This window comes from Sinocyclocheilus grahami, unplaced genomic scaffold (assembly GCF_001515645.1).
Source record: "Sinocyclocheilus grahami isolate Dianchi unplaced genomic scaffold, SAMN03320097.WGS_v1.1 scaffold657.1, whole genome shotgun sequence".
NCBI lineage: Eukaryota > Metazoa > Chordata > Actinopteri > Cypriniformes > Cyprinidae > Sinocyclocheilus > Sinocyclocheilus grahami.
The window spans coordinates 102,870-118,087 of NW_015505836.1; the positions used below are offsets into that span (position 1 = coordinate 102,870).

General features: G+C 36.2%; 1 protein-coding gene across 3 annotated transcripts in view; it reads right to left on the reverse strand.

Moving 5' to 3' along the window:
- Positions 1-134: 134 nt before the first annotated feature.
- The window catches only part of LOC107558733 (ralBP1-associated Eps domain-containing protein 2-like), a 63,763-nt gene continuing 48,679 nt past the window's right edge, over positions 135-15,218 (reverse strand). For 2 of the 3 annotated variants that reach the window (XM_016242401.1, XM_016242400.1), the window contains exons 16-19: positions 4,175-4,231; positions 3,849-3,982; positions 2,829-2,934; positions 135-217 (exon numbers count right to left, since the gene is read on the reverse strand). In XM_016242401.1, the coding sequence (XP_016097887.1) occupies positions 149-217; positions 2,829-2,934; positions 3,849-3,982; positions 4,175-4,231 (366 nt within the window). In that variant the 3' untranslated portion in view covers positions 135-148. The remainder of the gene's footprint in view (positions 218-2,828; positions 2,935-3,848; positions 3,983-4,174; positions 4,232-15,218) is intronic. The other variant, XM_016242402.1, reaches the window with a different exon arrangement.

Below are 15,218 nucleotides of genomic sequence, written 5' to 3' on the forward strand. Positions count from 1 at the left end.
TCTCCCGTGGAGGTAAAATCCTCTTCCTGTGCTTCTGACACAGTGTTTGTGGCATCCCAAGAGCTTGGTCACTTAAAGTGCGTATCCTGTCCCAGCTCACAGTATTAGAGACAAAAAGAGAGGGACAGCGAGCGCGTGTCGGGTCGGGTCAGGTCGACGCCACGGGCCGCAGCAACTCCAGCTGGGATTCCAGAGTAACTCGCTCCCGATGCACAACCTTATGAAGAAGAGAAACAGAGCTGTGATGATCTGAGATAAGCTAAGCTGACTCGATGATATCAGGACTATGATATCCTCCGCTCTTTCACAGTGAAAAACCTGAAGCCAAAACACAAGCGATCTGACCGACATTCATCTAAATCCACATCTCCTCAAGCTTTTCTGAGAGCAACAACTTGATATTTACATGATTTGAGTGTTGTGTGCACATGCAGAACTCACTGCGGTTGCTATGGTGTCCTAGGATTTTTTTGGGTGGTTTTCATCCAAATCCAAATGTGTTGCTGTGCCGTTGCTAAGGCATTCTGAGTGGATTCAATGTGTTGTTATGTGGTTGCCAGGGTGTTCTGAGTGGGTTTAGGGTGCTGCTGTGAGGTTGCTAGGGTGTTTTGAGTTGTTTTAGTGTGTTTCTAAGTGGTTGAGATAGGGTGTACTGAGTGGGTTTAGTGTGTTGCTATGAGGTAGCTAAGGTGTTTTAATTGGGTTTGTGTGTTGTTATGTGGTTGCTAGGGTGTTCTGAGTGGGTTTAGGGTGTTGCTATGCGGTTACTAAAGTGTTTTGAGTGGATTCAATGTGTTGCTATGTGGTTGCTAAGGTGTTTTGAGTGGATTTGTGTATTGCTATGTGGTTGCTAGGGTGTTCTGAGTGGGTTTAGGGTGCTGCTATGAGGTTGCTAAGGTATTCTGAGTGGATTCATTGTGTTGCCATGCGGTTGCTAGGGTGTTTTGAGCTGTTTTAGTGTGTTTCTAAGTGGTTGATAGGGTGTTTTGAGTGGGTTTAGTGTGTTGCTATGAGGTTGCTAAGGTGTTTTAATTGGATTTGTGTGTTGCTATGTGGTTGCTAGGGTTTTCTGAGTGGGTTTAGGGTGTTGCCATGTGGTTGCTAGGGTGCTTTGAGCGGTTTTAGTGTGTTTCTAAGTGGTTAAAAGGGTGTTCTGAGTGGGTTAAGTTGTTTCTATGTGGTTACTAAAGTGTTTTGTGTGGATTCAATGTGTTGCTATGTGGTTGCTAAGGTGTTTTGAGTGGATTTGTGTATTGCTATGTGGTTGCTAAGGTGTTCTGAGTGGGTTTAGGGTTTTGCTATGTGCTTGCTAGGGTGTTTTGAGTGTGTTTAACGTGTTGCTATGCGGTTGCTAAAGTCTTCTGAGTGGGTTTAGGGTGTTGCTCTGCGGTTGCTAGGGTGTTTTGAGAGGTTTTAGTGTGTTGCTATATGGTTGCTAGTGTGTTCTGAGTGAATTTACTGTGTTACCGTGCAGTTGCTAGGTTGGGTTTAATGTGTTGCTATGCAGTTGCTAAGGTTTTCTCAGTGAATTGTGTGCTGCTGTGAGGTTGCTGGGGTGTTTTGAGTGGTTGCAAATCTCAAATATGAGCAATAGTACAAGCATTGCTTGGCTTAATAAGTTGATCCTTATTTGACAAATGTTTTGAGCACACCGACATCTGTCATATGAGGAATGCCACTGACTGCTGGTCAGAATGACCTGAGGTCACGCCCTTCAGATGACATCAAACAAAAGGATGAAAGCGGCTGGTCTGACGCTCACTGATGTTTCTGGAACATTTACTGCTACCTGTCCTCATTTGTCATTAAAGTCCTGTATATCACGTATCTTCTAGAACAATCAGTAAACTGAACCCGATCCACATTTTTTAATGATGGACGAAAGTTTCAGAAGCAGTGTAAACGTGATTGACACATCAGGTTGTATTTATTTTTTAACGTGTGAACATTTCGGACGAGAATTTCGGACTAGGACCTTAAGACTAGAAAACAAACACTTTGTGACGTGAGAGTCGTAACATAGCGTACAGTGGTTCACAGGTTAACAGTTCCCAGCATGCAATGCAACCTGATCTGCACATGGGCGTTTATGAGCAGCAGTCTAGCATCTTTCGCTTTTCATTTCCCTCACTCTCTCTTTCTGCTCTCATTGTCGATGGTAAAATGCATTTCCAAGCACATTCTGATGCTCACGAGAAACATCTCAGCCTCATTTCAAACACAACAGCTGCTGCAGGATGCACTATTTTAAAGAAGACAACTGCTTGAACCGGAGTCCAACCTTGCATTTTCAGAAAGCCAGCATGTGTGTGTGTGTGTGTGTGTGTGTGTTCATTGATCTCTGAATGATTTGAGGACTGCAACTCTAGACCATCTCCAGTCACTCAATAACTCTTCAGGGAAACACTAGCTGCCTGTGTTTATATATAAGAGTGGCATGCGTCCAATACCAGACTAGAAGAGATATCTGATCGGTCTGGCTAGAGGTGTCGGAAATAGTATGTGCTGCCCATCTAGAAAACTAACGATGTGTGAACAGACAGCTTCAATCTCCAGATCCGATCACATGAGACTGCTAACATTTTAGGTATCAATGGACGCCATTTATTTATTAATGTCTTGGCTTCTTGGAATAACCATGTGTAAGAGCAGAACAATTAAAGGGATAGTTCGTCCAAAAATAAAATCTGTCATCATGTGCGCACCCTCATGTCAAACCCATATTACTTTCTTTCTTCCATGGAACGCAAAGGAGGGTGTGAAAATGATGACAGAATGTTGATTTTTTTTTGAGTGAACTGTAAGTATAAGTGGTCATAAAGGGGCACCTTTAGCTGTTGCTGTAGTTCACTGTTGAGACGTGTCAGGACTGCGTTGGTTTCTCGGTTCTTCCTTATGGCCATCTGGATCTCTCTCTTCTGCTTGGGTGGAGGCCTGGAACGCAAGAGCGGATAATCATCACCTGTGTATGCATGTGTAGATGAGCTTTCAATGGTGTTCAATTCATGACCCCGCTTGTTTAGCATTTATAAATCACTGATACATGCTGTTTGTTCTCTGATGTGTTGTGTAAGAGGGGTGTTTATTCATATGTTTCTTAAATGTATTATATTATATGATATAGTTAATACATTTTGTTATTAGTATTATTAATATTGCATCTTTATTTTTTTCAAAATTACTTATTTGCTTATTTTTAAGTAATATTTAAGATATAATAAGTCATTGTCAGTAGTTATTGTAAATACTGTCATTCTTGTATATTTTAATATTTCATATTATAAATTGAATACATGATTTTATTTTTATTTGCTTACTTTTTTATTTTATTTTTATAAGTAATCTCTAAACTATAGCATGCTTTTTGTAAATAGTTACTGTAAACAGTGCTATTGCATATGTAATATTTTATATGATATATATTAAATACATTTTATATTATTGTAATTAACATAGGACATTTGTTTTTTCTAATTTACAAATTTGCTTAATCTTTTATTTTTAAAAGTAATCTTTAAGCAAATATATGTTATTGGCGATAATTACTGAAAACTGTCATTCTTGTATTGATTTTATATTATAGATTTAACACATTTTAGATTATTATCATTTATTTCTATTATTACTATTATTATTATATAATCAAGAATAAGTTATTATCAATACTTGTTGTAAATATTGCCATTCCCTATATAATATTGTATATTTAACACGTTTGAAATTGTTACTATTATTATTGCAGTTTCTAATATATTTGCTTAACTCTTTTACTTTTGTAAGTAATCTTTAAGCAATAATATGCTATTGTAAACACTGCCATTACAAAAAATAAATACAAATATATGGACCTCTGTGTAGATTTGGTCAATGTTGCAGCAGAATAGGGCGTGGCCGAGGGGGGCGTGGCACTCTCACTTTCGGGGTGGAGCTTTCTTCGCACTGGCTTCTGAGGGGCGTGGCCTTGATGTCTCAGTGTAGAATCCTGAGAAGAGGTTTAAATGTAAAAAAATATAGACTTCAAGAGAAAATCATCAAACACACATTCCCTAAATGTCAGTACACTGAAGATGAGTAGAAGATGCTCAAGTTTATGATGAGGCTGAGCATCTGTGAGATATGGGCTTCTTTTAAAGGGATTCAGATGAGGTGTTGGGAGCTTGTTAATGGCATATACCGATTTGGGAGGCGCCAGGTCCTCCGTGCTCAGACCTCCTCTCACGCTGCTCTCCTGCTGTAAGAGGATGAGGAGTTTGAGATCCGAAAGCCTTCGATGTTAGTTTTCCAAAGCAATTTATAACATTAACCAAGACATCAACACATTTGTGAGGATCTTTCACCATGAGGGGGCTTCAATAATTCCTCATTTTCTTAATTACACTACTGTTCAAAAGGATTTTTTTTTTTTATGTTTTTGAAAAAAAATATCTTATTCTCATCAAGGCTGGATTTATTTGATCAAAATGGCAGAAAAAAGTGAAATAAAATATTATGAAATATTATCATTTAAAATAACTGTTTTCTATTTGAATATATGTTCAAATGTAATTTATTCCTGTGATACAAAGCTGAATTTTCAGCATCACTTCATCAGTCTTCAGTGTCATATGATCCTTCAGAAATCATTCTAATATGCTGAGCAAACAGGTCTGTGGACGATGCAGTCAACATGGGACTGCATTATGTTCTGCAACATCTAGACAGACCAGGGACTTATGTGAGGATCTTGTTCGTGGACTTCAGCTCGGCCTTTAACACCATCATCCCAAACCTCCTCCTGCCCAAACTAACTAAGCTGTCCGTGCCCACCTCCGTCTGTCAGTGGATCAACAGCTTCCTGACAGACAGGCAGCAGCTAGTGAGGCTGGGAAAATACACATCCAGCACCCATATAATCAGCACTGGAGCTCCTCAGGGTTGTGTTCTCTCCCCACTGCTCTTCTCCCTGTACACCAACGACTGCACCTCCAAAGACCCCTCTGTCAAGCTCCTGAAGTTTGCAGATGACACCACACTCATCGGCCTCATTCAGGACGGTGACGAGTCTGCTTACAGTCAGGAGGTTAAAGAGCTGGCTGTCTGGTGCAGTCTCAACAACCTGGAGCTCAACACGCTCAAAACTGTGGAGATGACCGTGGACTTCAGGAGAAACCCCCCTGCACTCCCCCCACTCACCATCATGGACAGCACTGTGACCGCAGAGGAGTTATTCAGGTTCCTGGGCACCACAATCTCTCAGGACCTGAAGTGAAACACTCACATAGACTCCATTGTTAAAAAGGCCCAGCAGAGGTTGTACTTCCTTCGCCACCTGAGGAAGTTCAACCTGCCACAGGAGCTGCTGAAACAGTTCTACTCCGCCATCATTGAATCCATCCTCTGCACTTCAATAACTGTCTGGTTCAGCTCAGCTACCAAATCTGACCTCAGAAGACTACAGAGGGTAGTCCGGACTGCTGAGCGAATCATTGGTACAACCCTCCCTTCTCTCCAAGAACTGTACTCATCCAGAGTGAGCGAAAGGTCTGGCAAAATCACTATGGACCCCTCACATCCAGCACACTCCCTCTTTGAACTGTTGCCATCTGGTCGACGCTACAGAGCACTGAGCACCAGAACGCCCAGACACAGGAACAGTTTCTTCCCTCAGGCAATCCATCTCATGAACACTTAACAATAACTGTGGAACACACACTATTTATCCACTCATACACTTATTTATCTAACACACATACTTAGTCTACATTTCAATTTGCACATAATATACCTGTACATACAACTGTCTATTGTTATATACCTGTACATACAATTGTCGATTTGTATATTTTTATTCCTTATTTACTTGTTCTATTTTTATTTTTAATTTTTTTATTATCTGTGTTTTTTGTTCTGTCACTGTCATTCTGTTACACTGTGGAAGCTTCTGTCACGAAAACAAATTCCTCGTATGTGTAAACATACCTGGCAATAAAGCTCATTCTGATTCTGATTCTGATTTGTTGCTCAAGGAACATTTTTTATTCATTTTCTTTATCTCTTTATTTTTGTTGTTGAAACAATAAAATTCTTTGATGAATAGAAAGTTGAAAAGAACATTTATATATATAAAAAAAGGTCTTTACCATGTTACTTTTGATCAATTTGATTAACCTTTGCTGATAAAAGTACTAATTTATAAAAAAAAAAACTAATACATAAATATATAAAAACAAATTTGAATGGCAGTGTAAATAAATCCATAAAGGCCAAACAACAACCAAATGTGATGTGGCATGTGGCCAAGTATGGTGACCCATACTAGGAATTAGTGCTCTGCATTTATCCATCCAAAGTGCACACACACAGCAGTGAACACACACACACTGTGAACACACACCCGGAGCAGTGGGCAGCCATTTATGCTGTTGGGGAGCAGTTGGGGGTTCGGTGCCTTGCTCAAGGGCACCTCAGTCGTGGTATTGAAGGTGGGAGAGAGCGCTGTACATTCACTCCCCCCACCTACAATCCCTGCCGGTATGAGACTCGAACCCACAACCTTTGGGTTATGAGTCTGACTCTCTAACCATTAGGCCACGACTTCCCCATGTATTACTGAAGCTGCAGCTGAATTCATATAAAAGCATTTGTCACAACAATGAAAACATAATCAAAGTAAAATGAGTCTGAATCAGATGCATTTTGGGTTCAAGGATTGCACATAATGCACATAAGCCTTCAAAGTAAGTGTTTCCCGTGACATTTTATGTAAATTTCTTGTTTATACATCCCTGTTTTACACATGCATGTAATCAGGACATTTAAATTTGAAGTTTTAATTGAAGCTAATTAATCCACATACTTCCTTAAAGGATAGTTCACCCAAAAATGTACATTCTGTCATCATTTGCTCGCCCTTAAGTTGTTCCAAACCTGTATGAGTTTCTTTCTGCTGCTTAACACAAAATAACATATTCTGAAGAATGTGGGTAAGCAAGCAAACAGCTGCTGGTCCCCATTGACTTCCACAGTACAGACAAAAAATACAATGGAAGTCAATGGGGACCAGAAACTGTTTGGTTACCCGCATTCTTCAAAACATCTTCTTTTGTGTTCAACTGAAGAAAGAAACTCATACAGGTTTGGAACAACTTAAGGGCAAGTGAATGATGACAGAATGTGCAGTTTTGGATGAACTACCACTTTTCAGTCTGCATTTTCCCTTAGTCGTCTCTTTTCTAAAGCCTCAATTTCTGAGTCTCTCACACAGAGGAAGTGGGCAAAGAAAGAGTAGAGATGTAGAAGTGAAGGCCACATTAAATTCTTCCCTCGCTCTTTAAAGTGAATTACACAGCTCTCCCTCAATGCTGCGCCGTGTGCGTTCATGGATCACTGAGGGCATAACATCCATCTTGACATTCTCAGTAAAGACTCTCCAGCTTACAACATCCCACTTACGCTGCTGTATTTCACACAAATGTGACTACTGTTCATTTAACCATGCGTGACTGGAGCAATATCGTACTCTGTTGGTGTTGTGCAAACATTCAATCACTTCGTAAAAAATGCAATGCGTTGGTTAAAAAGCGCCTGCCGTCCAGGGCTGTGGTCGCTGTGGCACAGGGAATCTGTTCTTTATGGCACAATGAAAAGTAATAGCAGAAACAGGCCGATTGCGAGGCTATAAATTTGTCTGAAAAGTCATAAAGCGGTTTGATTTGCTGCGGCACGCAATGAGTTATTTCACTCAGCCAGCCGTACCCTTGGGAAAACATGCAAGAGTTATGAGCGTAATACAGCCGCGTGAAGGTAGCGGTGCCCATCGTCGCCTATAAAACTCAGAAGGACTATTACATGGCAAAGGAGCATTAAATAAAAGCAAGTGTTCCTTCGAACAGTACAAAACTTTTGAAAAATTTGACCGAGCCGAAAACCTGCCTAGCATAACTGTGTGAGAGAAAAATAGGAAAAATTAAGTTTGGTTAGTCACATAGTCTAAACTTGTCAGTTAAAGCTGTTAATTTACAATAGCGCCACCTGTTGTTTGTATAATGTAATGAGCTGTGAATTCATTTCACAGAATAATACAACAAAAATATAGAGGAATTAGCATGCACAATTAGTTCTATTTACTAATCTAATGCAGAGAGGACTGCAACGCACAAAAAAGAAAGGGAAAAAAGCATCCTTTTTCCTGCAGCACTGGTCTTTATGTTCTTTAATAAATAATCAATTGATTTTTTAAAAATAAAATAATTTTAAATGAATTTGCATTAAAATTTTAGGAGACATAATACTTAATTAACTAATAATTCATTCTGTTAGATTTTGCTAAGCCAATGACACGATATTTGAAAAAGCATAAAACAATACAAGAAAATTGAAGGTTAAACGGTTAAACATTTTTAAAAACTTATTTTTTAGATGTATATTTATTTTTAAATACTTTTCATTCTATATATAGTCATTCAATAATATTTTATTGAAAATAAAAGCATTTAATATTTCAGTCTCACAATCTTAGATTTATTTTAATAACTGCAAAAACAGAGAAAACTGAAGGTAAAACAACTTTTAAAATGTTAAAAGCCCATTTAATTATAATTATAAAAATTATAATATTATAATTATATGTACTTAAAATTATAAGTTATAATTTAGATTTATTTTTATTTAATATTTTTACTCAATTTATTACATTAAACAAAATGTAATAAATAAAATACAATAACATTTAGTTCTTTGTTCCTGGAACAACATTTCTGTCAAATCAGCACAGACCTAAACCTAACCCTACCTACCTCTGAGACAGGACAGAAATAATAATAGCCTGCTGTTACTAAAACATTTTACTACCCCAAACTCTAAATTCTGATTGGTTGATGGGAATATTACTACAGAATTACTGATTCAGGAACACTACACAGGATCGGTGAATCACAGTATGCATATAACTACAACCCCAATTTCAGAAAAGCTGGGACGTTTTGTGAAAGGCCATGAAATCAAGAATCTGTGATTTGTTAATTCTCTTTAACCTTTATTTAACTGACTAAAGCACAAAGAAACAAAAAATTCCAATGTTTTCACTGACCAACGTAATTGTATTTTGATATAAATTTAATATAAATATAAACCAATTTTGATGGCTACAACACACTCCAAAAAGGCTGGGAGAGAGGCATGTTTACCAGTGTGTCACATCACCTTTCCTTTTAATTACACATTTTATTGATCTGGGAATTAAGGATGCTAATTGTTAAAAGTTTTGCAAGCAAACGTTTTGTCCAGTCTTGCTTGATACAAGACTTCAGCTGCTCATCAGTCCGCAGTCGTTGTTGTCTGATTTCTTCTTTTCATGATGGGCCATACATTTTCAACAGGAGACAGATCAGATGGCCAGTCAGTCACATTCACTCTGTCTACGAAACCACGCTGTTGTAGCACATGAGAACTCGCTGGTGTCTCTGCCTAGAATTGATGTATAGCTTTCTCCTTGTGTAACAGAGATTCAAGTTGCATTTCTTGATGCAGCTGCAGACTGTGTTAAGTGACAGCAGTTTTCTGAAGTACTCCTGAGCCCATGTGGCTATATTTCACACAGCAGCATGATGGTTTCTTATGCAATGCAATCTGAGGTCTCAAAGGTCAAGCACAATCAACTGAGGTTTCCTGCCTTGCCCTACATGTACTGAGATTTCTCTGGATTCCCTGAATCTTTTCACAATATTATGTATGGTAGTTGGTGAAAGACCTCAATTCTTTGCAATTTTGCATTGCGAAATGTGATTTTTAATTTGTCTGACTATTCTCTCATGAAATTTGACACAAAGTGTCAACGAGCCACAATCCAGATTTGCCGGCAAAAACAGGCTGCTCCGTATGAACCCAAACATGATCCCCTCACCTATTACCAATTCACCTGCTTATTGTGAACTGTTTCAAAACAGTTTTCCAATTTTTGTGGAGTGTGTTGCAGCCATCAAAATTGAAATGTATTTATATTTACAAAATACATTTAGGTTGGTCAGTGAAAACATTGGAAATCTTTTAATTATACCTTTGTGAATTAAATGAAGGTAAAAGACAGTTAACAAATCTTATTGATTTTATTGAATTTTACAAAACGTCCCAACTTTTCTGGAATTGGGGTTGTAATACAACCAGTACATCCTATTATAATAAATTAATAAATTATAATAAAGTCTTTCTGTAATGACAGGGGCTCAAACTAATCATGACTGTACCCATATTATCACATCATAATACTGAATACTGCATAAATATGCTCTCTGATCCGTCAGCACTCAGGAGAGATGATGATGATGATAATAGCGTGAGAGGATGTGATTCCAGGTCAAACACAAATCTCTTGGTTCCTGCTCAGAAACATCTCAGCTCAGAGTTTAATTAAGCTTGAGCTCTTTCCCCTGAAGAAAACTGAGAGATCTGAGATGTAAACGAGCGGAAAGTAAGTGATGGAGGCTGTTTTCTGAGACTGTGTTTCCATGACATGTGCCCTGAGCTCGGGATGAAACTCAGTAATGAACACCTCAGGACTGCTGTCATTATTCAACAAGGGACATAAAAAAGAAAAAAAAAGAAAAGAAAAAAACCCAGATATAATTAATCACAGACCTTAGTCCTAAAATGAAATGTTACGTGTTATCGTTATAATGGAGAAGTAAAATCAGATGGTAGGTGAAGTCATGCAAGTAGATGTGAGCAAGACGAACATCTGTGTCAGAACATGCCACTTATGAAGGAAAACATGTCTCAGCAAACCGCATGTATGGCAAAAACCATGACAAAACATGATAAATAACATCAGAGAAATAGCGCTCAATAAACCAAATGCACAGTAGACACGATTCATAATTGATTCAAATAAAGTTTGCCAAAAGCATAAACATACAAGACATACAGAAAATTGAAGGTAAAATCATTTCAAAAACAAGTTTTTCATTTATTTTGATTTATTTTATATTACGTTTTTCAATATAATATAAATATTATATTTAATAATAATGCTATTATAGTTATAATGTAATAAATTACAAACCTTACCGAAGATAGAAGTTAAAACAATTTATTTATTTATTTTAGATTTATTTTAATTTTATATGGTTTTATTCAATATAATATACATATTACATTAAATAATAATAATAATAATAATAATGCTATCATAATTATAATGTAATAAATTAAAATAATAATTTTACTATTATTCTTTCACAATCTTAGATTTATTTTAATTTTATATGGTTTTATTCAATATAATATATATATTACATTAAATAATAATAATAATAATAATAATAATGCTATCATAATTATAATGTAATAAATTAAAATAATAATTTTACTATTATTCTTTCACAATCTTAGATTTATTTTAATAACTACAAGAAAATACAAAAATGCATAAATAAATAAATAAACATCTTGAACTTTCAAAAGTACATTATTATTTAGATTTGTTTTTTAAATAATTTTTTTAATAAAATACATTTTATTATATATATAAAAATTTTATAAAATAATTCATATTTATTACTATTAACTCACAATCTTGTATTATTTTAGAATATAAAAAACATACAAACACTTTAAGGTAAAACAATTCCAAAAACAAGTCCATTATTATTTATTTATTTTTATTAAGTGTTTTTATTCAATACTCCTACACGAAAAATAAATAAATACATAAATAAATAACCTATTATTCTCTCACAATCTTGGATGGATTTTAATAAGTATAAAAGCATACATAAATTTGAAAATAAAACAAGTCCATTATTGTTAAATTATCATCATCATCATTATTATAAAATAAAATATATTCAGTAACTATTATTCTCTTGTAGCTTGGATTTAGTTTAGAAATGCATGAAATATCAATACCAAATCAATTATTGAGATATTGGAGATTTATTAGAGATTAAAGAACATATCTCTGATGTCTTCAAAATGCAGTCTAGGAAAGGCGACTTGCTGGATTTTAGAAACGCACTTGTCAGATCGCACCTGATTAAGACACTGTTTCTCTGTCCAATAATGACTTCATGAAACCCATAACTAACACGACTATGACTAATGAATTTCACACAGCGATCACATTCCCTCTCACCGCTTTACAGAAGCCAAAAGTTAAAAGCACAAAGGGGTAAAAAGGCCATAAAAATGAAGGAAAGCTTGTGGTATGAGACGGTTAAATGGGCTTTTAGGGACTTCAGCTGAGTTATGAGTATTCGATCAGACCAGAATCCCTTCATATTGAGTTTATGGTCATATCTTCATATCTTATGTAAGTATTAGCTTTCATAGACAGGGCTTGGGCACAGATATTTGCAGGTGCCTGTGCTGTGAAAACAGTGTGTGTGTGTGTGTTTGTGTGTGTGTAATGTAAGCTGAGGTAAGAATGGCCCGCAGCGGTGAGCGCATGAGCTTGTGTAATGCTGATGAGTGTGTGTGTGTGTGTGTGTGTGTGTGTGTATGTTTTCACTGGGCTCCTGCGGCTTTATACTCTTATTAAACTGTGGGAAACTGCCATCTCTTCCCAGCCTGCAGCCACAGAAACATGAGAACACACACATCATGGACAGGAACACGGCTGAAGAGCTGCAGACACGTTCACACACGCCGAAAAGTGGAAGTTCAGACTCTTCAAAGAGGATACATAATTAATAACCGCGAGATAAGCGATGACAGACAGCAGGAAGAGTGAGTGTGCACAATTTCAATGAGCCTAACCTTATTAAACAGGCAGATTTGAGTTTATATATTGAACAAGTTTTTTTATATATATTATATATATTTTTAAACATTAATAATTGCACAAACATGGCTGAGACCCTGCATGTAGTTTTTATAAATGGAATAAATAACTTAATAACACTGATTGAGCCATATGTTAAATAAGTTGAAGCTGCAATCCATCATTTTTTTTGGTTAAAAATGATCCGAAATCAATATTTGAGCAAGTACATAACCAGCCAGTGTTCAAAACTATCGCCTTACTTTAGCCCGATTCACAACGGTTAGCTTATAATAATGTTTTCTAATTTGAGTGGTACTGGTAGGTTTTCGCGGGAAATTCGAACATGGCACTGCGTCATTACGTCACATCTGTAAACATAATGAAGTTGTCCCGGCTACTAGGCTATCGCATGTGAGGATCCTGCAGGTGGCCGATCATTTATAGCCTTTTCTCACAGCAGCTAGAATAATCAACTGTATCATTTTGATAGCGGATTGTAATCCAGAATGGATTATGTGTTTATGAAGCACATCTGAATGAAATTAAATTATATTCCCGTTATAAATGTGCTTCTGATTACAGATAGCCTGAAATTACAAAGATTTGTATTTTAAGGAAAACATGTTCGAAGGGAGCATAATTTGCTTTTTGGATTAAAATGATTTCTTAATATGAAATTCGCAGAGTATGACACTTAGATTAGACTGTGTAGAAATTGAAATCTACATGCTAATACACACTATACTCATAGTCACGCAATGCTGATGTTGTTAACATTAATCAATTGAGAATAAAGTATAACAATAATAATAATTTGAATGGTTTGATGTGATATGAGCTAACTGATCTTTAGATATAATCACCATTGGTAGCGAGATTTATTGTAATGCTTATTTGCTCAGTTGGTCAGAACAAACGTGGCAGACTTGTTATTTACTTGTTCAGATGGCAATATATGGTGAAAATTCTTATTTGGGTCATATATTCCAAGACGTAGGCTAGAATCTGTGATTGCGAAGTACAGTAAATATCCACACCGGTGCGGTGACTGACTGCCACACATACTCTTCAGAACATTAGATTCATCCGTGCTGGAGCCGAGCCGACTCATAACCCACGCAAGCTAGATAATTCCGCACACAGCTGTAATTCCAGGTTTTCAAACAGAGATGTCGACAAAGAGGCAAAACTTATGGACTGCAGCTTTAAATAAGTTATATAATAATAATAATAATAATATTTTATAGCTTATATATAGTATAATTTTCACTTAGGGGTGTACTCCCTTTTGTGGCCAGCGGTTTAGACATTAATGTCTGTGTGTGGAGTTATTTTGAGAGGACAGCAAATTTACACTGTTATACAAGCTGTACACTCACTACTTTACATTGTGGCAAAGTGTCATTTCTTCAGTGTTGTCACATGAAAAGATATAATAAAATATTTACAAAAATGTGAGGGGTGTACTCACTTCTGTGAGATACTGTATATATATACTGTATATTAGGGGTGTAACGGTACACAAACATGACGGTTCGGTACGTGTTTTACTGAAAACATTGCTCTTTCTTTAAATAAATTCAATTAGAATAAAAAAAAAAAAATCTTTAAATCTACATCATAAAATAAAAAAAAAATCTAAAAAAATCTACCTCTGCTCTAAACTATAGGGAGCCCTTTTACATTAGGCCTACTATAAGGTTACACTTAACAATAGAGCCAAATTAAATTGAATTACTATTTATTTTAACTATAATAATCAACACTCAAATTAAAAAATTGTGTGCAAACATGTAAATTGCACTCAATGCAGTTTTTAAATTAACTTCTAAATTATACACTTTCTATTTGTTGTTGAAATATAATCATTTAGCATACACAGTGACTGTCATTACTTGTTTCATAAAATATTTATTTAAATATAGCCTAAATAATTAAGACATCACTGAAAGGTAGCCTAAAGTAAAATATAATGAGTACATAGTCTAATATTTTGCGAAATGCGGAAAATCTCTACACTTAATTTCTCTGGTGAACTAACGAGCTGTGGACACTGATGACTTGCCTGAGGTAAATTAAATGCTGCGTGACATTTTGTTTACAAGTCGTTTTAATCAAATCCTTCTGCGAGTGAAACACTGATAGTGCGATTACATGTGGCATAAGATGTTAATTCATGTTTATTTCACATTAAAACTAGTAGTAAAGAGGAAGAGATGATCGTGCTCACTCGCGCTCCGTGCTGCCGTCAGAACTGAAGCGTTTATACAGCGATCTGTCGCGCCACATTAAAGAGCGCCAAAATGGCATTTATTGTCTGAAAAATGTTATGATTTGTTCGGTACACGTGCGTACCGAACCAAAAGACCAAAAGAAAATTTTCGGTACGAATAAGTGTACACCCCTAATATATATATATATATATATATATATACAGTGGGTACGGAAAGTATTCAGACCCCCTTAAATTTTTCACTCTTTG